Source organism: Pelodiscus sinensis, chromosome 21, assembly GCF_049634645.1.
Source record: "Pelodiscus sinensis isolate JC-2024 chromosome 21, ASM4963464v1, whole genome shotgun sequence".
Taxonomy (NCBI): Eukaryota; Metazoa; Chordata; order Testudines; family Trionychidae; genus Pelodiscus; species Pelodiscus sinensis.
Window position 1 is genome coordinate 22,167,834 of NC_134731.1, and position 26,336 is coordinate 22,194,169.

The window sequence follows — 26,336 nt, forward strand, 5'->3', positions numbered from 1 at the left end:
ACATATAGGCTGCGTCTAGACTGGCATGATTTTGCGCAAATACTTTTAACGGAAAAGGTTTTCCGTTAAAAGTATTTGCGCAAGAGAGCGTCTATTCTGGCATGTGCCTTTGCGCAAAAGATTTGCTTTTGCACAAAAGCATCCGTGCCAGTGTAGACACTCTCTTGCGCAAGAAGGCTCCGATGGCCATTTTAGCCATCGGGCTTTCTTGTGCAAGAAATTAATGTGGCTGTCTACACTGGCCCTCTTGCGCAAGAATACTTGCGCAAGAGGGCTTATCCCTGAGCGAGAGCGTCGGAGTATTTGCGCAAGAACCACTGATTTTATACATTACAAAGTCAGTGTTCTTGCACAAATACTCACGGCCAGTGTAGACAGGCGGCAAGATTTTGCGCAAAAGCACTTGATTTTGCACAAAATCATGCCAGTCTAGACACAGCCATACTTTACTTTAAGCCCAATTTATAGGTCTTGGTGAAGAAATCAGTGCTTGACAGTCAGGATGTGTCTAGACTACAAGGCTCTGCCAACAGAGCCATGTAAACTAGTTTACCCAACATAGTCAATGAAGCGGGGATTTAAATAATCCTTGCTTCTTTAAAACAAAAATGGCCACCGCGCTGTGCCGACAATCAGCTGATCCGGCACAGCGCGGGAGTCTAGACGTGGATCGGTCGACAAGGGAAGCCTTTGTCGATCGCTCCTTTATGTCTCATGAAACGAGGTTTACAGGAGCGGTCGATAAAGGCTTCTCTTGTCAACCTATCCGTGTCTAGACTCCCGCGCTATGCCAGATCAGCTGATTGTCGGCACAGCACAGCGGCCATTTTTGTTTTAATGAAGCCGGGATTATTTAAATGCCCGCTTCATTGACTATGTCGGGTAAACTAGTTTACATGGCTCTGTCGGCAGAGCCATGTAGTCTAGACACACCCTCAGTGTCTTACGTAATGCAGAGAGTCAAAGTAGAAAGAGATCATCACAATGGGGCCATCTGACTTTAGAATCTGTGAATCTATAAATAAAATTGGAGGAAGGAAGAATCAAAGACAATTGAATCTCATATCAGAAACTGTGGGAACTAAGGCATAGGATTGTGTTTCATACTGTTTGTTGCAATCGTACCCATTAAGTGCAGTGGTAATTTTTATATTAATTAAACTGACAAAAGGTCAGTGTATAAAACCATTGTCCAACAGGTCTTGCAATTCCAGCTATAACTGATTACCTACGATAGGCATGGAAGCTGATCAGTAAGCCTATCGGGCAGACTTGGTTGGTTATTTATGCTTGTTTCAACATAATAAAGAGCTCTCTTTTCAGGAGCAATGCTAAGCTGTTCAGAGGCACATGTGTTGAAGTTGAGATACACTTACAAAGTAGCCTGTTCCCAAGCTGGAAGGAGCTGAGCTCTGCAATAAAACACAAAGACAAAGTGGAAAGTCAGTGATGGTTTTTAACACGTTCCAATCCACACAGCTCATTATCAGCCCTTTCCAAGCTTTTCATCACGACATCACAGCACCAATGTGCTGCCCCTTGTCATCTGCTACTGAAACAAACACCGTGATGCTTAATTTTTCCCTTTACATCTCTCAACGACTCTGAGATGGTAACGTGCTATTTACTGAATTCCAAGCTTCTGCAGTGGACGTAATTGCCAATTTATTTGACAGGCAGCTGGGTAATGAATTAATGATGGCATTTCGCCCTGCAACGAGACTAAACAGACACTCATCAACCAGCTTCCCTGACATGCTGACATTCAATGCCCTGGACTCCAGCTACTCAGCTTTGTGGCCACAAAGGGGCAGGTGGAAGGAGGAAAAAAGATACCATAGACTGACTTCAAAATAAAAAGCCCGGTGGATTTGGATGACTTTTTCAGAGTACGACCTGTTTGCCAATTTAATCACGAAAGGCCCTGGTTAGTGCACACACTGCTTTTCTAAAATGAGACATTTTGTAAACATAATTAGAAGACTGAAATGTAAAGAACACGTGAGCACAGAGAAGCAGCGACAGCCCATGTCCCTTTTCCCGGACAGACGGTCACACGAATTTCCAATTTAGACTTCCATCTATGTTAGACAACCCAGGGATTTTAGAGGAAAAATAAGTAAACCAAAGAATAAATCCCACAGCAGGAAAGAGATTTTAAAACTCAACCTCTCAAGTAACAGCAAACAACAAAGGAGTCAGGTTTAAAATGTGAATAAAATAGGTGTCATCAAGCTCCAGTTTAAGGTGGCGCATAAGCATAACGGTAATCTCTGTATTCACAGGAATTAGAGAGATAAAGGGAGATGGGGAGTACTCCAGTCACAGTCCAGGTCACCACTGATTACAGGGGTGGCCCTTACTCTCGCAGCTGCATATGACAATCTTCAGAAGTCTGAGAGCAGGACGTCTGACAGGGCTTGAGGCGTCAGCTCCTGCAAGTTCCTGACAGGCTTGGGGCGTCAGCCCCGCGCTTGCTGAAGAGCTGAGCCCCAGGAAATGGTTCTCACAGGACCACAGCCCTAAGCCTCTCCTCCTTGCTGGGCAGATGCCCCTAACCAGGCCCCCCGACAGCGATTCCGGGCCACGCAGTCAATGGGCCCCCATGCCTATACAAGCCATGTCTGCGTGGGTGTGGTCGGCCTGATATTTCAGCGGGGTGGCATCTGTGCTGGCTGGTGCCCAGTGAGCTGTGCTGCTGAGTGAGCTCTTCTGATGCGGTCAGGGCGTCCACGTACCTGCCCCGTAGGGTTGCCAACGGCGTACTCAGGACATCCAAAAAGCCATTGCCCTGCCCCTGCCATACCTCTTCCCTGAGGCCACGCCCCTTCTCCACCCCTTCTCGGAAGCCCCGCCCTCACTCATTCCATTCCCTCGCCCTCTGTTACTCATTCTCCCTTGTCCTCACTCACTCACTCACTCACTCAGGCTGGGGTTGGGGGTTGGGATGCAGGCTTTGGGAGGGAATCTGGGTGTGGCGGGGGCAGGCTCTAGGAGCAAGTTTGGGTGCCAGCACTGGGCTGTGGGTTGCTATGTGGGAGGGGGCAAGGGGTCATGCTGTGGGAGGGCACTGGGGAAGAGAGCGTGAGCTCCAGGAGGGAATTCTGGTGCGGAGTAAAGGCTCTGAGCTGGGGCAGGAGGTTGGCGTGAAGGAGGGGGTGAGGAACGGGACGCTGGGAAGGCATTTGGGTGTGAGAGGTGGTGTGGAGTCTGGGCTGGGGCAGGGTGTTTGGGGTGTGGGCTGGGCTGGGAGGGAGGTTGGCTTTGGGGTGAGGGCTCTGGCCTAGGGATGGAGTGCAGGAAGGGGGCAGTGTTTACCTCAGGCAGCTTCCAAAAGCAACTCGTCCACCACCCTCTTCTGGCAACGGCTCCTACGCAGGGGAGCCAGAGAGTCTCAATGCGCTGTTTGTAGGGACCACGCCCATAGGTCAAACTAGCCACAGTCCCCAGCCAATGGGAGCTGCAGAGTCAGCAGTTAGAGTGGCGTGTGAAGACCACCTCCCCACACCCAGCGGCCGCAGGGATGGCCGAGACACTTCTGGGAGTGACCTGGAGGGCAGTGCTTGAAATGCCCGTCCGTTTCAAAAACTGCTGCTGGAAGCCATAACAGGCAGTCCGCTCAGCACTAGGACTCGGTGCTACACTGAATACCACTCTTCACCACTGCAGCACACCAATGACAGAGAAATTGTGGCCTGAGGAAGCCTATGCGGTACCAATTTCTAGTGAACTGAACAGAGCCGGATTGTATCAACAGGCTGCAGTCACAGCGACAGCTTGTTGTTAAGTAATTCAGCATGCCCCTGGGAGTTCACCAATTAAGGACCAAATAAAGAGGCTTGAAGTGGTTCTCTTCAGTGCCATTAATTGTTAGAAACCTGGTTACCTGAGAGATCTTTCCATTTGCCTGTATCCTGAAGGGCACCTGTATTCTGACACCACTCACCTTAAGGATTCTACTATGACATCTGAGGTGAACAAATTACTGAACGGAGGGGTGGGGAGGGGGAGAGGGAAGAGGTGGCTGTAAAGATTTGCACTTGACTCCCCTTACTGCTGTCCTTCAGCTCCTCCATCCCCACTGTTGAAAACTTATAGCTGATATTGCTTGATCAGAAGTTTGTTGTCAACCAGACTCCATTATCTAATCTGCCTTTATTTTACTTTTTTTTCTTTTAAAGGAGGGCATATGCTCTGGCTTTTAGCATTTTATTTCATGCTATATAACTTGTATGACTTTACTGTGCAGTACTGTAGGTGTATCATTATTATTACTCTGCTGCTGTCAATGATTCTCATTCTAATTCAATTCTCTGACACTTGCAACTTCATAAAACATTCACCCTCCAGGCTGAAATTTTCCCAGATTGGATCTTGCCCAAATGTATAGGGGGTGGGGGAGCAAGAGGGGTTGGTGAAAAGTTCAGCAAACATGGCTCAGACTAAGCACAAAAAAGAATAAGCAAATAGATTTATTTCCGATACTAAAAATGTTGTGACCTTTACCATGAAAAGCACCAGTGCTATAAAGGCTATGGAGAAAAAGTTGAAATGTAGCCATGAAATGGCTTTAATTGAAGAGAAATGCTTTTCAGTATCCTAGGGAAGTTTGATTTTGATTTGATTTTGAGCGTTGTTAGCCAGATATGGACAGTACATTTTCACAGGGATTTTGTTCATTGTGACAAGTGTGTAGCTAAGAAAGCCTGCCCCAATCTAGCGTGGCTGTGAATGACGTACGGACAATGCATGTAGGCTGAAGCAAGGGCCACATGAGGCAGGGTTCTTATCATTCCTGGTGCCTTACGCAACCTCAACACTTGCGGCAAGACACTTTTTGCAGGGGGGGATGGGGGCTTCCACTCAAGGTTGTGGGGCTAGAAGCAATTGGGGGCAGGCCCAAGACTGTGGGGGGCAGGAGCAGAGCAGGGAGGCTGGTGGGAGAGCAGGCAGGATGTGTCAGGCGGGAGTGGTGTATGCTGTGGGCTGGAAGTAGAGCAGGGGATGGCTGCACAGCTGGCTAGAGATAGGCAGTGACTTCCCCTTCTGCTGCCCACATGAGGAGAGGGGCTGTTGAAGCAGGGGCTGCCCATGCCTTGTTCTCCTGTCCTAGGCATATGCAGCACACGGTGGCCTAGGCCACCCTGAAATTTGGGGCCCTACGCAGCTGCGTATCCCTAAGGACATCCCTGATGCCAGAAGAAAGCTTCTGATCTTTTTGGCATCTCCCAATAGCTAAAGGATCATGCTCCCCTGGCCCCAGGTGTGGTACAAACCGCTGAACACAGGCAGCATCTCTACGTGCCCCATCCTGCGTCATGAGCCCACATCGGACGGGCTCTGCTGCTACGAAGAGAGCGTCTGTATTCGATAAAATACACAATACAACAGGGAGTCACACAACCAACAGGAGACGCCCGCATCAGAAGCCCAAGAGCAAAATCTGAGTGCCAGGCTTAGCAGAGGCTCTTGTTTAAAATAAATGGCTCCCTTTTTATTGTATTTTTTTTTTCAAGAAAAGAACTTTTGGGCCAGGAGCAAAGAAGTAGTAATGCTCTTGGAAGTATCAGCTTATTTGTGTACCAAAGAAAATTGCATCCTTCGGGTCTTGGAAGGCACAGTTATACCCATTTTGCATATATATTGTGTATTACTTGGGGAGCGGGGTGGGGAGAAGGGCTGTGCTGTACATATTTGTTCTGGCTATTGTTTATGCAGGTCTGACTGAATGAAGGAACAGTGGGTATCATTTCAATTTCTGATGTCAACATCAAATTACTTATTTAATTTCATGCCTGGCGAAGCATTGTATAGCTACACGCAGAATCATTTCACTTCATTTGTTATGCTGTGTTTTCTTGGCGATTGGCTTGCCTTCCAACTGACAGCTTTAATTACGACATGAATTTGATTGCACTGCCAAATTAACATAATGCAACAAAGCATTTAAGCTCCCAGCCTCAGACAAAAAAAATAAAAAGAGACACAATGTGCAGCCCATCAGCTTCTTGTACCCGTGCGTGGGCGTGCATGCGCGTGCACGCACAGAGCTTCCTGGTATTATTCCAATGTGAATACTTCCAAAAAACCAAACTATTCTGAAGGAGAGGACATGCGAGGAGAGCATCAGTTGAGACCTCCAGGGTAAGCCTCATTCTGGATTTTTTTGGACTAAACATTATTTTAGAAGAAGCTGAAGGCAGAGCAGCACAAATGCCCGAACAGCTGATGCTGAAATGGATACTGGGGAAGTGAGAAGGTGATAAAGATCCTGGCTTTGTTGGGGCCTGGTAGCTTCACTTATTAATGAGAGCTCGGCTTAACTCCCTGGGCACATCTAGATTACGTTTTTCTTTCGAAAGAAGAAATAAAATTTGGTGCAAATTTGCGTATCTTCTTCCGATCGCTTTTTCGAAAGAGGTTTTTTTGAAAAAGCAAGCAGTCTAGACACGGTTCTTTTGAAAAAAAAACAACCCCTTTTTCGAAATAACCCTTCTTCCTCAGAAAATGAGGTTTACAGTGTTCTTTCGAAAAAGGGTTTTTTTTCGAAAGAACCGCATCTAGACGGCTTGCTTTTTCAAAAAACCCTCTTTCGAAAAAGCAATTGGAAGAAGATATGCAAATTTGCACCAAATTTGCATATCTTATTTCGAAAGAAAAATGTAGTCTAGATGTGCCCCCTGTAGGGGACCTGAATGGCTGGTCTCATTTCACTCAGTCACCAGCATAATCTCCTTTGGGACTCTGGGTACCCAATGCACTTGGACAGCCAGAAAGCAAGAGAAACTGAACAATCCACGAGAGGTGGTGTGCTTTGCCGGGGCACTGAGATGAGAGCCACAGAAGGAAAGCAGGAGCTGTGTGCGCAGACGGTTGAGGTCAGGGAGATGGAGGAACAGAGTGGTTACATCCCGCCCCCCAGCTCAGACGTCTCTCATTTGGTTATACAACTGGAGTTCTAAACAGCATGGTTTTAATGCCATTGGTGAGTCATTATAACAATCATCTCCTAGCTGAGATCACGGAGAAGAAAAATGGCAGATTTTACCATCGCTGCCCATGGTCTACAACAATCATTTAATTTCTGCATGAAAGAGAGAACAATCACGTATTTCAGAGATGCCAGAACTCCTCAGCTCTTTGTCGCTACCCACATTCATGGCAATGGGTGAACCATGAAGAAAACAAGAAGGGGCTTCAGTGGGACTAACTCTGTGCTTAACATTCCCAGTCTTAAATTTGCATCAATGCTTTGTTGCACCAAAGACAGACTGCTCATGATCAAGCTTAGGTGGGGAGTTTGGCAGCATGTTGACACTTCTACTCTGTCAAAAATAATAATCAGTGGTATAGAAGACTCATGGCCTAATCTCCTAAACACCCTGGACTGTTTGCCATCCAGGCCTGCTGTGTTCATATTTTTTTCCCAAGGATTCCCTTCGCTCTTCTGACAACTAAGGCAAGAAAGATAATCTCAAGAATTTCCAAAACGAGACTAAAAGTTGAGTGAGTTCCAGGCTGAGGAAAAGAGAAGGCACCACCATGTTTTCTTCAAGCAAAACCTCAACAAAATGAATTCCACTACTGGCAAGATTTTGATGAGATTAAAATGACTACAGCACCCTATATATTCCCAGCTACGCAGAAGATGATCTCAAATTTGTTGGCTGTAGGGCCTTGAGGCTAGAAAGCAGAAAGCAAGCTGTCATTCCAAAAAAAAGCCTACAGAAGAAGAAACACAGGAAAAGGGAGGGAGAGAGAGTGTGTTTGTTTGGGGGGAAGGGAAGCCAGGTAGAAGACAGGTTTACAAACTCAAACAATGAGATTTATCAGCTCACTGACAAACGGTTGCAATGGAGCTGTCAGGTAATCATTATCCTTAATTTACCAGAGGTCAAGTTCTCCGTTAATTAAATTCTTTTCTAGATTTAGAGGGAAAAGGGGTGTGGGGAGAGAGAGAGAGAAAAATGAGGTGACAGAAATCAGTTTCACTGCATTGCATTTGACAAGAACACAGGGAAATTCCACTTCCTATTTTCTGATGCTATTTGAAAACTCATTATGAGAGAAGTCTCCTGATTAACAAGGTCTTTTCATGGTATTGTTTCCTTTTTGGATATGACCCCTGCTCTCACAAGCGCTGCAAATTACCTGCTTGGATCTCATCAGGCTGCAAAAGAACGATCCCTTCTAGAAACACTTGGATTCACCAAAGATTGTAGGCACATTTATAGAAGGCATAGTTGAAAGATACCTGTCAGGAGAGGGAATGATGCCCCTGACAAGTGAGTTTGCAACTGATTCTTAATGATACTATCTCCTTCTTTTTGCATCTGTCACTGGGCGATCATGTAGGCTTTTCATTAAAGCTCATGAAGTTACCATTTCTGTTTTAATAGCTTACTTACAAGTGGGGATTTGAAAACAGATTATCTATCAAAAATATATGCATTCCCTTCATTGTACATCTGCATGCAGGAACCATGCCTACTATTCTAGCTTGTATGGAGGCCACAATAGAAATTCATCATGTTGAGAGCCCAAGGTTTACTCTGTGACTTTTGGGCTGAACTCAAATGAGGTATTTTCAATTTTACCCATATTTTCCACTGATTACACAATCCCGTTGTGTGTTTTTTTCCCAGGTGAAAAGTGCCTCTGTCAGAGAGAATTCTGCAGAGAGAAAGAGAGAGGAGAGGGAGAGTTCTTAGTCTCATCTATTGTTCTTTTCAGGATAATCAGTGTTGGCAAATAAGATGTACTCAGACAGCTGGCACCTGTTTAAATGTATTATTTTTAAATATCTATTAAACTCTCAAACTGTGTTTGCTTGTCAGAATGGAATTCAGGGTGGGATCACACAGAGTTGGAAGTGAAATGATCAGAGACGTTATCTGCGAATCCATCTTTTAAAAAACAAGATCTCAGCTGTAGCCTGAGAAGGAAACGTACAATGATATTTACTTTTCATAACTGAAATAATCTGAAAAAGGCTGGAGGCCACCACAGGCCCAGATAACAACGTATCCCTCTTATGCATGGACTAGGGACGTTACATTTATTTTAATCAACTAGTCAATGGAATTTCCATCGACTAGTCGATAAGTGGGGGAGCCACAGCAGGGCTCTTAATACATTTAAAAGGCTGGTGTGCAGTTCTGGGGACCCAATATGAGCTGGGACTCATGCTGGGTTGTCCCTTCCCCCGCAACCTCCCCACTTTCTGCTTTTAAAATGTATGAAGAGCCAGCGAGCTCTTAATACATTTAAAAAGCACAAGCACAGCGAGAGGGGGACTGGGCACGAGTCAGGAATCAGCTGATTCCTGGCTCATGGCCAATCCCTGCTACCCCTCTGCCTTCCCTGCCCCCCACAGAGACGGTGCTGGAGGGGTAACCAGCTTTTAAGCCCACTCCCCCCAGCACCAGCTCCTGCTCCCCCCACTTGCTGCCTCTGATAGAGGCAGCAGGGGAGGGGTGGGGGGAGAAGCGACTAGTTGGATAGTCAACTAATCGCTTACATCCCTAGTGTGGACTGGCAGCACTGGACAGCGATCTAGGGGTCTCTTGAAAAGGCATGCTATCAAAGCACAAGATTTGCGATAAACTTGGGGAAAAGATATCAAATATATTAACAAGATTATTACTGAGATTCTGACTATCTGGTAATTTAATCCTCAAGTGATCTCTTGGATGCCTAACAGGAGCTAAAAGTATTCCCCTCATCCTTTCCAGGATCTGCCTGGCTGGACGTCCCGCTCTTTACTACCATGCAAAGGAGTTTTGAAGCTAAATTCAATTGTATTTGCAAAGAGCCTAAAAGTTCTTGGATCAAAGATGCAATGCAAGTGTGAAATGTTCTGCTCAGCCTCGTGCTGCAATGCAGGCACACAACACAACCATGACGACAACAGTGACGTACCACGGGTGTGGCCAAAGAGCTAAGTAAATGGAAAACGTGAAGTTACTTGCTCCTTTGATGGTGTCATCTTACTGATGATAGCCAGAGGGTCAGACTTTAAATTAACGAGAGGCAATTCATGAAGGTTGAGTGGGGAGGGGAGAGGCAAATAATGAAGGGAAGGAGAGAAAGACAGAGATCTGAAGGCTTCATACACTTACACCAGCAGATTAGGAGGCTGCTGTTGTGGTCCTGCACAATGCAGGGAGAACTAGCTCTGCGACTTGGCTAAGAAAAAACGGTTTAAAAAGTTCTGCTGGACTCAGTTTAATTTCTGTTCAACTTCATCTTGTCTGTGCGAGCGCCCCTCCCTCCCCCACCATGAACACTGATTTTGAAGTCTTCAGTATCTTTTATTATGCACTAGATATGTAGCACCAGCCCCTCGGGTGGAGTGGGTCTGGTGAAACTACACTGAATTGCGTCAGTTAGATGATCATTAGACAGCAAAAGAGGATCCGTTTTGTTCCCAGGATGTGTCTACTCCCATTTGAGGTTGAATAACTGATGTACGGTTTAATCAGTGAATTGTTAATACTCTGCAACTGAGAGAAGGGGAAAGGTTTGGTTTTTTGCATGGAGATATCCTATCATCATTAGCGTTGGCTCCTTCAAGAGGAAGTTTGGCAGAGCAGTTCAGGCAAAACGTGTATGGCTGCTGGCCATATTATACCATTTCAGTGAATAAAAATTACTTGAGTCGACCCAGGTCCCCAACACCTTTCGCAAGTACTAACTTTGCTACAGAAAATGCACTCCCTACCTTCCCATCCTGGGGAAGAGCCTACAGTGCTTATAAAAACATAAGAACGGTCATTCTGGGTCAGACCAACGGTCCATCCAGCTCAGTATCCTGTCTGCTGACAGTGGCCAATACCAGATGCCCCAGAAGGAGGGATCACAACAGGTAATCCTCATATGATCCCTCCCCTGTCACCCACCTCCAGAGAATCAGAGGCTAGGGACACCATTCCTACTCATCCTGGCTAATAGCCATTGATGGACCTAATCTCCATGAATCTATCTAGCTCTTTTCTGAACCCTGTTAAAAGTCCTAGCCTTCACCACATCCTCTGGCAAGGAGTTCCACAGGTTGATTGTGCACTGAGTCAAGAAAAACTTCCTTTTGTTTGTTTTAAACCTCCTGCCTATGAATTTCATTTGGTGACCCCTAGTTCTTATATTGTGGGAATAAGTAAATAACTTTTCCTTATTCACTTTTTCCATACCAGTCATGATTTTATAGATCTCGATCCTGTCCCCCCTTAGTCTCCTCTTTTGTAAGCTGAAAAGTCCAAGTCTTTTTAATTTCTCTTCATATGGGAGAGATCAAACTGCTACATATCAAACTACTATTCACTATGTCACTAATTATACACATCATCACATAATTTTGTAATCGATGTACAGATAACAGATTAGATCACAGTTCTTAAGTATGTATCAATGAGTGTGTATTGGTACGTAAGTAAGATAAGATTACAATGCAAGGCCTTTAGGCTTTAGGTCGTTAAGATGTAAAACAGAAAGCCATGGAGGCCTCAAGCAGGTTGCATGATTAATAATGGAGAGAAAGCCCTGTACTAGGAAACTGTGAGATTACAATAAGAGATGGGTTTGAGTGCTGAAGCGCTGGCAACTATGCAGCAATAAACTGGAAAATTCGGCAGCAATGTACCAGTTAATGCCACAAGATGCCCGACAGTAACATTTCAGGCCACTCTGCAATAACCTCAAGTTGCTATGGTAACTCACGGATGCAGATGTTAATGAGAACAAGGGGAATGAAGGCAATAGCCTATGAGAAATGGGTCACCCTAAAATTCACGGGATGTGGAAGTGCAAATAAGGAAAGACCAAATGTCACTCTTATGCATATGCATGAGTGTAAAAGAAAATCAGGATAAAAGCCGTTGTCTAGCCAGGAAAGCATATCAGGAGACATCCACCAAGATGGAGACATCCACCTGATAATTATCCTGCTCCCCTTGATGTTTCCCCAGGGGATGCGGATATGAAATCTTTGATGCTGGACAATTTATGGTTTATCTTAATCTCTGAGTAGGTGTTAGTAATTGTGGCGTTGTTCATTTGATTATGAAATTGTTAACAAAAGGACTTTTGATAACTTGTGAGTATATTACTTGTGATCATGCTTCCTCATGTACTCCGAGAACACTCCAAATCTATTGATATTTATCAGGGTAGTTCTCATCCCGTTAATCCTGATACCATAGTTATTTGGAAGCTCACATCTGTGGCACTGGTCACTACAGTCTATGATACCAACCTCTTAATATTATAGAGGCTTCAACTGTCTAGTTTATTGCAACATAACAAATGTAATCAACTCTTTTCTTTCAACTGGCCACAAGCAAGTGACCATCTACATACAAATGGAGACTTATCACATTTAGAAGGCGTCCATCCCACAAAGGGACAGGAGAGCAACTCCCCACCAGTGGGGTGCCAAGAGGAGTTTAGCAGCACATTTTACCCCCGCTGACAAAATTCTGACCTGACTTACACGCCTCAAGAAAATGACGCAAGTCAGGGCAGTATTTGTCTCCGTGCTTTTACTTACGTCACTGAGTCTTTCCCGAGAGCTGCTCCGATGGAATCCTTTCGATTCTCCACTGGCACTTTCACTGTCACTGTCTCGGCAACTGTTCTGGCCTGGCTTGAGCTGCAGAGACAGAGAACATACAAAAAGCAGAAGTTTAGCTAGGCTCAGATAACTCGTCCTCAGTGATATCATTCCTTAGCCTCATGGCTGTGGCACCCATGGGGCCATGATGGCAAGATCCTGCCTTAACTTGTACAGGTGTCTTACAATCACAGATGAAACCCAAGTGGCATCTCAATTGCACATTGATGTCCACAAATCTGATCATTTGCTGAAATACATCAGACCAGGTCCCTGTCGCCAAGAACTTACAATTTAAGGCCTTGAGCCTGCAAACATTAGCCACATAAATTACCCACAGCACTGGCTGCTTGTTTTCATAAAGTTACCCGCCACCAATCCCAACTAATCACTTGCATCATTGATGCCTAATTTAGTAAGAACAACTGATGATCTAAGAGCAACTAAAGATACTTTATAGAGGGCAAGATCTTCACTATGGGGATGTCTTGGCGGGATGGAGCCTAAATTCCCTACTTAGTTCCACAAAAGCTTCTTGGCTGTTCTATATATTCTTAAACCAACAAAATCTATTTGTTAGCTTCCATATTTTTCTTGTGCTCCATACTAATTTATAAATGATGATTTGTTATAACAGTCTTGGAAGTTAAAAAATCCCTACTCTTTCTTTGTAGCTGACAACACGTACTGCCTTCTGATGCTGTAGATTGTACAAATTAATCACTCAGAGTATTAATGCAGATAGACTGCTGTCTAAACATGATATAATTAGTAGAACTGAGTGAATACTGACAAAGCATGTAACTATTTATCTACATTAAACTACCATTTGCTCAATTTTCTGAAATAATTTGCTTCTGCCCTGAGGATGCCCTTTTGCATTCTTTTCTGTGAATGTTTCTGTGACTGGGTTCTACTGTCATGAATATTTGCAGAATACAAATTTTAAAGCTGTGTATGTATATATGGAAACTGAATTTCAAATTAACACATTGAGTATTTTGCACCAGTAAGTGCAAAAATACTATGTGATTTATCAGACCAGATCACAACTTAGCAATACTGCAAAGAACTACTGCCAAATATTTGCCAAAAAGATATGCATAATCAACTATAAATAATTAGTAAAACAACTCATCTAATTCTTTCTACTAATGACTGAATTCAAGGTGAACAGCAAAACAAAATCTAAAGATAAGGTTTTTAAAAGTGCTTGGATACATTTTTTATTGGGAATTATTAGCTGAGCACAAATATGTATAAAGCAGTCCAAGAAGATTACTAAATTCTCCATTGTTCCATGTTGCTTTCTGGAGCATATAGAAAGCACTATTGTTCTGTCTTGCTCATAAGGTGTGTCTAGACTACAGTTTTTTTTTTAAAGTAGTCTTTTTCGAAAAAACTTCACTTGCATCTAGACTGCAGCCACATTCTTTCTAAAGTAAATCGAATCAGCAGTTTTTTCGATTGCGGTCAACCTCATTTTATGAGGAATAATGCCTTTTTTCAAAAGTGCTCTTTCGAAAAAAGGTGCTATTGAATGCAAACTGTGTTTTTTTAAATAGAGCGTCTAGACTCTCTTACGAAAAAGCGCCTCGCTTTTTAAAAAAATCTGCTTGTAGTCTAGACACTCTCTTTCAAAAGAGGCTTGTAGTCTAGACATAGCCATAGAGTACCTGAGAACCACAGTGTCTTGAGTCCCTAACAGATTCAGCAGAAACCAAAATGTCTCCATTCACAGAACTTACATCTTGTTGACCAATCCAGTTTCTTATTCTTTTACTTTATTCACTTTTCTCTGATTTTTTTATTTCTGGCCCACTTGTTCTCCAAAGCAGGCTGGAAAATTTTCTCAACACAAATACACACACGCACTCTCACACTCACCCACACTTGCTCTCTTCTCCTTTACCAGATGAATGCATGAAGCACTGTGGAACTTGTACCCTAGTTGTAGACTGTCACCCCTCCCCCCGCCCCCCATGACAATTTGGTCAAGGACAAACTCCAAGAAAAGTAGGCGCTTTGCTACTTGTATTTCCTGCTAGGACAGCAACTCATCTTCAATATCACCTGCTCGTTAGCTGTATGCCAAGAAAACTGGGTTTTTTCACAGGGCTAAGGGGCTACCTAGCTGAACATTACACCAGCAGAACCATCTGGCACTGGATCTGTACCATGGAATGTAGACAGAATGGGTTGGGAAGAGCAGTAGCCTGCCAGTGCAGATTTGTGATTGTGTGCGTGCAAATTGAGGTTCATGGGATTGAAGAGACAAGGAGAGTTAGAAAACTTTCCCTAACGCTACCCACAAAGAAAGACTTATTTCATGTCCTTTAAAGTCAAGGTAGCTTGGCTCTGAAGGCCAGAAATGTTCTCAATATGGGAGCAGCTAGAATTCTTTGTGGGAAGACACCCAGCTGAAGCAAGAATGGGTGCTCACAAGATAAGCGCGGTATGCTCCAGAAGCTCTGTCAGAGCACTCTAGTATCCACAATTCCTGCCTCACCACATGCTCAACCTCTGTGTTGGCTAAAACAAAATTAAAAAAAGGCCTTTGGTCCCTCAGAGCACCTGAAAATTTAAAACACAAGAAAAAGAAAAAGCTGGAAAAAAATGTTCATAATGTATTATCCTAAAGTACTATGGCTAAGCCATGAAAATCTCAGGTAAACAGACCTTTATTGCAAACATAATGCCTTATCCGACAGATCTAATGGATCTGTTTTTGGAGTCATAACTAATTCAAGAAGTCTAATCCTTCATATATAATTCACAGTTCTTATCTATGACCAAGATGTACTGTACAGTTATGGCTCTAGGTTTAAAATTCAACCACCCTCAGGAAAACTGATCTACTTTCACTGACTCGGTATTGTATGAACAACTGCTCAGTGGTGGAAAATCTCTTATTGTAATGGAGTCTTGATAATTTTTATGGCAGGAGTTTTTCACATCTTTTTACACTAGAGTTTTTGGTATTTTATTTAATGTTTTCCTGTCCCACTATTTAATCATCAGACTTCTAACTGCAACAGTAACTTTCTTCTTTCAGTGCCTACACTTAGTTCTCTTCACAGAGAAGAAAATGCACAAGCTATCAAAAATAATTTAAAAAACTACGGTGTGAATATAGTAGAGAAATAAAAGAAGCAACATTTTTTCATTGTAGCAGGAAGCCTTCCTTTTTCTATGCCAGATTGTATGGTCAATAGGTCCTTCAGTCTTTGGGATTCTGATCTAATTATGCTGGTTAACCATCTTTAATACCCAGCCAGGAAATTTTTGATCGCTGTTTTCATTGCTCTTGCTGAAGACCTTACAAACTCCCATCACCCCAGGGCTTGACAGAAACTTGATTTATTTGGTGCACAGCTTTCAAGAATTAGTTAGCAGCACTGCTCATTTTTATAGCTCTTCCATTATGTAGTGAGTTCCAGATACTTCCAGGAAGAGAAGAGAAGCCCAGCAGGTGTTATTTTTCCAGACACAATTTACAGAAAGAGGATATGAATGAGATATCTGAGCCCAGAACTCAGATGAATTGTGTGGACTGTAGAGCAAACTCAGAAGCAAGTCCAAGTTAAGATTTCTCATTTCTCTCAATTTTCTTTTGTTTCTCCAAGCAGTGAGTTTCTCATGCCAGGCTGCTGTGGGTTTCCTTTTTATTCCAAAAAGAAATAAGAAAGTAGTGAACTATACTATACTTTCGAAAAAAAAGAGATGAAAATTGGCCCAGTGCCCTCTTTAAAGGCATCTAAACTTACACATACATGCACATGCATGTGAGGCCAGTTTAAATGGACAAGCAATCTCTCCTGACAGACTTCACACAGATTCAGCTGGTCAAAGTTTAAGAGAAACTTCAATAGCAATCCTAATAAAAAGCTAGAGTCCCAGCCATTCTGACATGGGCAGTGGGTGAAGTTTCTCCTGAGGGAGGTTAGCTCCTTATCCCACTTCTACGCCCAACGACTCCGTTGTTTGTTTTTGTCCTAGATCCTGCCCCAGTTCTACCTCAGGCCCTGCCTCTTCCCAACCGTGTCCCCTCACTGTATTCTTCCTCCCCTCTCTCTTGTGAGGTGCCCACCACTCAGCGTCCTTCCTCAACTAGGGTTGCCAGGTGACCGGTTTTGTCCAGTATTTGAGCTTTCTGTTCGGGAAACAAATTGAGAAAGTAGAAATGAGAAAATAGAAATGTCCGGTATTTTCAAAATAAGATGTCATGTCGATTGTGAGGTAATGTCAAGTGTGTCCAGTATTTTTGTTGAAACCATCTGGCAACCCTATATCCACTCTGCCCTCTGCTCACTGTGTCCCTTTTCTCCTCCACCCTCACGAGGTCCCCACTGCCCCCCAATCAATGCATCCTCCTTTCTTCCACACTCCCTCAACCTTCAAGCTTCCACTGCATGCAGGGCCAGGGCAAGCGATGCAGGGGGAAGATGGAGTGAAGAGACTCAACCAAGCAATGGAGGATGATGGGAGCCTTGGGGAAGGGGAGGAGCAGGGACAGGAAGAAGCAGAGCGCAAGCAGGGCCATCACAACCCATGAATCTGCCAGTGGGGTGAATAAGCTTGGAGCCCTGCTCTGTTGGCGTGAAGCAGCCTAGTCACTAGTCTGGGGGGGCATAGCCGCGGCGAGCGTTCATATACTATTCCTCTCCTGGGACCCAGTGCATGGGACAGAGCCAGGGAAAAGGGCCCCCATACGAGAATGCCCACTGCAGGCCTATGACAGCTGACACCACACAGTTTACAGCAGCGTCCAGACTAAACTACACTGGGAACCTAGCCTTCTGCTGAGCTGGAGAATGCTTGAGCAAGAGTTTGCAACTAGCAATTTCCACTCCTTGCTCCAGGGATACACTGAGAGTTCCATGGCCATACTTCAGAATATGGCCATGGGGGCTTATTAAAAAAAAACCCAACAAACTAAGAAATGCTTTCATGATCCAAAATACACCAGCAAGCACAACTTGGGATTGTTTCGGAATTTGATCATCCTGTGAGAAGTCCAAGTACCACAGAACTGTGCTAGTGTACAGAGTCCAGAAAGTGAACACGCTAGTTCTATTTGCACCAGTTGAGTAACAAGGAGATCATGAGCTAAAAAAGACATTTGTCATTTTAAAACTCCATTGGGAGATGCTTAGTGCCATCAAGAACTAAGAGGTGGGCACGGAAGGCCAAATATAAAAACTTTTCCCAGGCACCTGAATTTTTCTATTAAAAGTAGCACTGAATGAAAAAAGAAAAACAAGAAAAGGAGAAAGAGAGAGGTCTTGTGGTTAAGGCATTGGATTGTGACTCAGGAGATACAAGTTCAATATCTATGTCATAAAGGCTTCTTGTGTTACCTTAAATTGTCTGTGCCCTTCTCTCTCTGACAAAGGAGAATACCATCACATCTTTTCTCCCACCCTATTTGCCCGGTGTACTACTTAGGCTGTAAGATTTTTGGAGAAAGAACTGTCTCTTACTATATGTCTACACTACAGAGTTCTGTTGGAAACTTTTTCCGAAAAAGCCTGCAGTCTAGACATAGCCTATGTGTCTGTACAATACCCAGAACAGAGGGTCTAATCAGGGTTGAGGCTTCTAGGGGATCCTGCAATGCAAGTAATTATTTACGGTAATAAAAATCAAGTGCATGCAGGTGTGTGCACCCTCACAGAACAGCCTTGGGGAATCGTTATGATTATAATAAAAAAAATTATACACACACCCCACCTGATTTTTCTTGTTGGTCCTCCCCTTCCCTCCCCCTCACACAAAGTCTCATCAGCAAATTGTAAAGATATTATCTTAGGTTTGATCAAAGGCACTGAGCTGCTTGTCAGCAGAATTACAAAAGTGATAAGAAAGAACGAGCTACTGCAGAGCTTAGTGTAATGTGCAGAGCTCAAACTGCTGAGGGGCACACAGGGAGTTATAGACACATTGCGTTTAGCTCTCAGCAAGGGCGGTCCGACAGTATCAGTTTCTGTATCAATAGATGAGAGAAAAACAGAGAGATTAGTTGAAGTTTGAATGCATGATCAAATCACAAAGGAACTGACCAAAAATTGCTAGATTTCTGAATAAGCCTATAGTTTTCCAAAATGAATACAAGAAGAGAAATGTACAACCTCTCTCACTGTAATGAGCACTGGAGAACGTGAAGAGGAATGGATTGCCAATAACGTTGGATGACATAGAAACACAAAGGAGATTCTCAGTATGAAGGAATTTTTGCACACAACCATCATAAATATCAACGCAAGCTGCGTGCCCATGTATGAGATAATGGACCACTTAAATCCATGAGCGTCAAAGAGCAACCTAAATAGCTAACATTACCCACAAAGAATTAAGCTCTTACTGGAGTTCTATGCAGAAGATGTAGGTTGAAGGGAAAAGCTAGGCTAACTTACACAGCCTTTACAGTATTTATAGAGCCATCAGTCTGTAGACACTATATTACCCAGGCATCTCAGATATGATTCATGTACACAAGAGTACAAACCATGAAATATTATTCAAAAAAATTCATAGAAACCTGGATTTATGTTGGTTTCTTTGCCTCTGGGCAGGACAATGAAGATAATCATGAGGGGGGAGGGCACAGAAAGAATGAGAGCGCCAAAGAGCAAATAGCAACATCCTATCAGGTTTCCAATCTATTCGGCTAGCTCCCTTAGGCCAAGATTTTTAAAGGCATTGACATCACAGTGTTTAACCATGATAGGAGCCTAAATCCCATTTCCCAAAGGGATTTAGACACTTGTGACTCTAAATTCAATGGGCTGGATGAAACTTCTGCTCCTAAGTGCCAACATTCCTTTCGAAAAAGAGATTTAGGCTCCCAAATCAGTAGGCAATGTGGGATAGAACACACTGCCATCGAAACAGGTTTAAAACTCCGGGCCTATGCCGACACCTGGTTAGCATGTAATGAAAAGCAAAACCAATAAATGTAGTAAGAATTAAGCGCAAGCCTTTTCACCCGCTTGGAGAATGTATCAAAAGCTCCTTCATAATGCTCTTCAGAGCTATTTGCATTTACTTATTTAAACTCCACACCATGTGGCAGCTCTAAATCTAGGCTGTGGTATAGTTCTAAGGCGCTTGAGTTTCTGCTCCATATGGAATTAAAGGATTCTTTCACTACCTTGTACTTTTAAACCAGGAATAACAACCCTTCTCCCCACGCAGTAAATGAAGCCGTTGCCAGAACCCTAGAGGAAGAGGACACCCTGCTCCGGCAGGGAGACAATCACCTTCCTTCTTGCAAGGACTGAGATTATTAAGCTCTCACTTCTGCCTGTCAGTCTTTATTTCCCAGAATCATAGAACGTTACACAGTTTTCGTATGAGCAAGAGAATCCAAAAGCTCTGTGATCCTGCTCTGTGAACACAGTCTGTTGAATAAAATGGAAATGTATACAATGTATTAGCAATACCTTATCCTGATTACTATTATTTGTTAAAGGCTGAATAATATAATGGCCGACAACAATATAATCTGTCCCTACATACAAGTCTGGGTTTCTGTGGGCTACTGTAATACAAAAAATAAATATTACTGAATCCACAGGCTACCTCCGACATCATCTAAATGCCCCTTCTAGAAATGTGTAGAAAATAAACTAAAACCAGACCAGCCTTGCTCTAAATCCTTAATGTAAACAAATCTGTCTCTGACTGATGACAGGACTGGAAGGGTGTTCCAAAGTCAGGGAAATTCAGAGAATAGCCAGCGGACAGTTCCCTTTTCATTGAGGCCTGCAGGGCTTCAGTGCATTTGCTAAGTTCAGGCTGGAGAAAGAGGCAGTCACTTTGGGTACTGTGTGGGTTAAAAACGAACATCTGGAATTCCACCCCAGATGCCAGCATGCAGCCAATGCAACTCATAGAGTTCTGTGGCTCTGAGAGTAAATTTCCATTACAAGTGCATTCCACTCTTGCCTTATTTTTCCACTAGGTCTCAAAAGACATAGTTAAATGCCAAGTGCACTACAGCAGCTTGTTTTCATTGAGGTCATAATTGTAGTGAAATTCACATCCAAGACTATTACTTGCACTCTTCTTTGGGAGAACACAGCAAAAGGGTCAGATCACATGAGCTTTTGTCACTCGGACATTTTCAGTAAGTTATTTTGCAAATGTTATTCTTTTTTTCTCTCGGGATCCTCAAGAGGGCAAATGAGCAAGTAAGTTGGAGAAATGAGCAAGAGACCCTGGCCTCAAACTTTGAATCAAGCCCATTGGAGCTAAGCTTCTACCACTAGATCACCAGCCTGGTCACGTGAAAATCCCCTACTTTTGATAAAAGGAGAATAGCTAGGAAGGTCGTGATGTGATTCATGATTTAACCATAAGCGTTTATCAGGACAGGAACAGTCTGGTTATGTAGCACACAATAGGAGACCAGCTTCAACATAATCATCACATGTGGATGGCTGCAGTGTTGCCATTTTGATGTCCTGAAAGGCTTTGCCAACATGTTCTCTACTAGTGGTGTCACCATATGCTCTGAATTGATTTATCTTCATTGTGCTAAGAGGAGGAAAAGCTAAGTTCCCAAAAGCCTCTAATCAGAGTGCTTAAAAATTAACAATTTAAGCAAATACGCACAAACACACAAACACACAATTCAATTTAACAATCAAAGTAACGATTTCACCTCTTTTTGTGTTTCATTCCTGATTTTTGTTGGAGTATTATTTTAAGTAGTCCCTCCCTCCCCCAAAGTCCTCATACTGAAAAAAGGACAAGAATATGTATATACACACAACTTTCCTTCCTCCATCCCCACAATAATGTATGTAAATCTAACTGAAGTTGTCACTGTAGCTATAAAATATCAAGTGGATAAAGACCCATACAACTGAAGTGACTATGTTTTGAGCAGTGTTGTCTTCAAGTCATCATTGTCAAGTCCAAGTCGAGTCTCAAGTCACTACAGTTCAAGTCTCAAGTCAAGTCTCGAGTCCCTAAAGTCACTTCCGAGTCAAGTCCCAAGTCGAGTCTCAAGTCTTAATTTAAAAAATCTCAAGTCACTTTTATAGAAGCCATCAATATATGCATTTTCGGACAATTTTTTCACCAAGTTGATTTAACAAAATTAGCAAGTCTCAAGTCGACTTTTAAATCACAAACAATGAACCCGAGTCGAGTCTCAAGTCGAGTCACCTAGGCAACTTAAGTCGGACTCGAGTTCAAGTCATGGGACTCGAGTCAACAACTCTGGTTTTGAGTTTAAAATAACTGTCATTTCCAGTGCACTTTTGACCTCATCAAAGCTGCTTTTGCTTAGTAAGATTTGGGTAACAAATTCTCTGCCAACGTAAATGAGCAAAATTTCATTGAAATCAATGGAAATGCTTTAGTAAAAATTAAAATAAAAAGCCTGTAAAAATTGTCTTTTCTCTACTATTTTTCGGAAAAAGTCTTCTTCCTCTTAGAAAGAGGTTTACCGCTGTTGGAAAAAACCCTCCATTCTTTTGACTTTCTGTCGAAAGAACGCAATAGCAGTGTGGCTGTAAGTGTAGTCTTTCCAGAAAAATGCCGTTTTTCCAGAAAAACTGCAGTGTAGACATAGTCACAGTGATATCACCAGAAGTTAGGAGCTAGGGTAAATGGTACACTTGTCTTAAAAAAAATCATCATCATAAACTGGCATGCAGTCCTTGAGCCTTTTTTCCTTCATTATCTGCCTCGGCAGCCACAAACACTGACCAAGCTAAAAATGTTTCGAAGTAGCTCTATTTTATCCAAATTTAGAGAGAACAGACCCCATTTTTTTGCTTTTTCTTCCTGTAATCCTTTACATAGAAATCAAAGATAAACCTGGCATAAACACCTCGAAATGGAGTCGTCGATCTATATAAACTATATAAATCCCTATAAATATAAAAAAATTTCTGTGCACTATGGCACCTGTTAAAACATATGTATGAAACAGAAAGCTACTAGCAACTATAATATATGAAGTATTTCTGTATACTTAAAATTTGAATTGCAATATATATATATATATGATTCTTCTTACCCTTTGCATTTTGATAGTTGCACAGAGAGAAACATGGCCTTTAAAACTGCACCTTGCAAAGCATTCTATTGTATCAATCACTCCCTTCAACGAGCTTCTTTAAAAAAATCACAGAATCACAGACAGCGGGACTAGAAAAATTACTCTTGTATGCAAAGAGCCAACCAAGTTTGTGAGGATCAAGATGGAATCTTTCTCTCCTTTAAATACATCTCATACACTCATTGTTGAACCTTTTTCCATTCTACCTCTTCTGCCAGGTTCTCTCCTGCTTGTGCCCTGCCCAAACTCCCTGTCACCTTCCTTCAAACCTCTCCCCAAACATAGTTCTCCCAAGAATGCTTCAATATAGTGGTGTCAGTTTATATCAGCTGGTAATCTTGCTCATGGACACGCTGCACTATAAGACCATTGTGACATGGATAGTGGCTTCTAATAGCTGCATGTGAGTGTTCAATAAATAGCAGTGCATTCTCTGCATGTTTGTTTTGGGGGTTTTCACATAGGAGTAGCTTTATAGTGCTCTGCCATATAGAACCATAGAACCATAGAGCTGGAAGAGACCTCAGGAGGTCATCAAGTCTAGCCCCCTGCCTTAGGCAGGACCAATCCCAACTAAATCAACCCGGCCAGGGCTTTGTCAAGCCGAGACTTAAACACCTCTAGGGATGGAGACTCCACTACTTCCCTAGGTAACCCATTCCAGTGCTTCACCACCCTCCTAGTGAAATAGTTTTTCCTAATATCCAACCTGGACCTCTTCCACCACAATTTGAGACCATTGTTCCTTGTTCTGCCATCCGTCACTACTGAGAACAGCCTCTCTCCATCCTCTTTGGAACCTCCCTTCAGAAAGTTGAAGCCTACTATGACATTTACAAGTGTAGAGGACCAACACAAGACATTTCACCACTACATTAAACACAAAAAGGAATATTTTTGAGCATTTTCCATTTTCCAGGACTATCCTGTACTTTCCCCCCTACTAGAATTTTATCAACTCTTCCATTAAGTATTGATAGCGATGGAGATACTACTCCAGACTTATTTGACATCTCTTGGAGGTATTGGGTGTTTTGGTTGCATTATCCAGGAAAGAATGAGCAAACCCCAAATCCTTCATGTGAAGTCTATCTACAGCATTGTAAAATATTGAAAAAGAGAACAGAAAGACCTACCGTCTCATTTAGGAAAACGTGTCTGATATACAATTCACTAAGAAGAAACAGCTTGATCTTTGTTTGACTTGAAATGTAAAGTCTTGATGCAAGGGCTTGTCTTCACTTACCCAAGATGGACACTCTGGAGATTAATCTCCCAGGGTTCAATTTAGCAGGTCTAGTAAGGACTCATTAAATTAATCTCTGATGGCACCCCCAGCAACTCCGCTACTCCACCATGCCACAAGGGTTAAGGGAAGTCGAAGGGAGAGTTTCTCCCATCGACCTCCTGCGGTGGGGATGCCACAGAAATTCAACCTAAGGTATGTCAACTCCAGCTACGCTATTTCACATAGCTGGAGTTGCGTAACTAGGGTCGATTTTCTCTAGTTGATGAGATTGAGGCTCCTACACCGCTTGGATTCTTTTGAAAATGTTATCCAATCATCATTAGCACTAAATGACAATTTCAATAGACACCAACATTAGATAGGTACAGGAAAGTGATTGAATTATCCTCTCCTGAAAAGCGGTAGTGCCTCTAGAGGCCCACTGGCAGGAACTTGTGTGGAAGCTTGTAGTTCCACAATCTGTGCTGTACCTGATCTGTATGGTAAGAAAATAGCAAGACTAAGCAAGATTTTCAAACAAGTAGCTCTGTGAGCCACCCCACTGAAGTCAACCTAAAATAAGACTGGAATGATGAAATTACTCACATACTTGAAGTTAAGCACATGCCTTGCTGAATTGTGGCTAATGTTTTAGTGCAAATCATAAACTTGCAATTCTGATAATATTTTTTTAAATAAAGGGGGGGAGGATCAGTATTCATGGATGGATCCAAGGATGTTTGCCATTGTTTACTCTTAAAGCCTGAAAAAGCCCTCCTATTTGATATTACACCATAAGCCCAAATAAATATTTAATGCCTTGGTTGCATAAATGATGATTTCAAGGCTGAGCTATTGGCTTAAATATATAATACTATTTTAAGCTATTTAACTGGCCAGTCACATAAATTATTCAAGATTTAAAAGTCATCCTGTGGTCTAGGTACAAGGAGAACACGAGGAAGTTGTAACTATAATGACAAAAGCAGGGCAAGATCAATCAAACCACATGATCTCTAACACAAACAAGCAGCAATTAAGCAGCAATCAAGAGCAACGTGACTGTGGTTGATGTCCTTTTATGCCAATACTCTCTGTCCAAAGTGCAAAACTTAATAATGCTTTGCAATTTATCAAGGGACCCATAACTCCGCTTGCTCTCCATGACTTGGCTAAGAGAGACCAGGATGACGGTATTTCTTTATAATTTAATAATATGAAGGCAAGAGAGGGAAACCATGGAAGTACTACTTGGTATCATATCTCTAGCTCTATCTATGTATTTTCCCACATGCTGAATGATAGAACCAAAATTCATAACAACACCCCCCCCCCAAGGGGCAACTAAAATGTCTGGCAAGGAAAAGTCTAACTGAGGAGCATGGAAGGGAAGGGACGAATGCATCAGAATTCATTAGCAATGTCATTGATGTGGAGATGAATTTAGAGATGAAGAGGAGGCGTTAGTCATTACAAAATAGCTCAGGAGAAAAGCCAAGAGAGGAACCCTTGTTTACTTTGGTTTAAATGTGGATTAGCTTCTGCTGGATGGCAAGCTGTCAAGTGCTTATCTACTATCCACTCCACCCTCCTTTTACAGGCAATCTGTTAGAGCAAAATAGCCCATTTTATTATTTTATTTAACATGTTTATTACTGCAGTGCCAAAGGCCAACACAGAACAGAGCCCTATTGTGCTAGGCACTGTGCAAACAGCAGTTTTAATCTAATGGTTTATACATACTAGCTCTTATGTTGCTCTCACCTATGTTACTCAGAGCAGGAAAAAGACCATCTCCCACCCTCCCCAAGCAAGGTGAGTTAACACAGACCGAAGCACCAGAGTAGGCAGTGCTATGTTGGTGGGAGAGCTTCTTCCACTGGCATAGCTACCGCCTCTCGTAGAGGTGGATTTATTATGCTGACGGGAGAGCTCTCTCTCTTTCTGGCTGCACAACTCGAGCAGTTTGAGCATACATCTAAATAGACAAGACTGAAACAGGGATGGGGAGGGGGAAGAGGCGAGTGAGCAAGGTGATTGGCAATGGCATGTTGTTTCTACATGGGTTTATTTATTTGGGGTTGGTTTAGTTAGGAGGGGGATCAGGTAAATGGAAGGGAAAGGAAGGTAATGAGGGGGTAGGATGGGAAGAAAAGAGTAAAAGGGGCAAGACTGGAAGGAAGCGTATGTGAAAAGATTGTGAGGAAGAAGGAGCCGGAGGATTGGTCCAAACACCAACTGGCACAGGGCAAAGACAGGCCAGTCAAAACTGTAAAAAGTTCCTCAAATTTCCAGAGGAGCCAAGGTCTCTGCTTTGGTTCATTCTGGCCATATGAACTGGCTGGCTCCTCTCCACAGCTGAAGAATAAGTGGGCAGGGGAGAGGAGGAGCTGCCTGAGCTATAATACCCCTCTAGTGTGGGT

The 26,336-nt window shown here is 43.0% G+C and overlaps 1 protein-coding gene across 9 annotated transcripts in view; it reads right to left on the reverse strand.

Moving 5' to 3' along the window:
- Positions 1–26,336, reverse strand: part of AUTS2 (activator of transcription and developmental regulator AUTS2) — a 1,132,674-nt gene that overhangs the window by 590,322 nt on the left and 516,016 nt on the right. For 8 of the 9 annotated variants that reach the window (XM_075904276.1, XM_075904280.1, XM_075904277.1 and 5 more), the window contains 2 exons: positions 12,545–12,646; positions 1,377–1,412 (listed from right to left, as the gene is read on the reverse strand). In XM_075904276.1, the coding sequence (XP_075760391.1) occupies positions 1,377–1,412; positions 12,545–12,646 (138 nt within the window). The remainder of the gene's footprint in view (positions 1–1,376; positions 1,413–12,544; positions 12,647–26,336) is intronic. The other variant, XM_075904278.1, reaches the window with a different exon arrangement.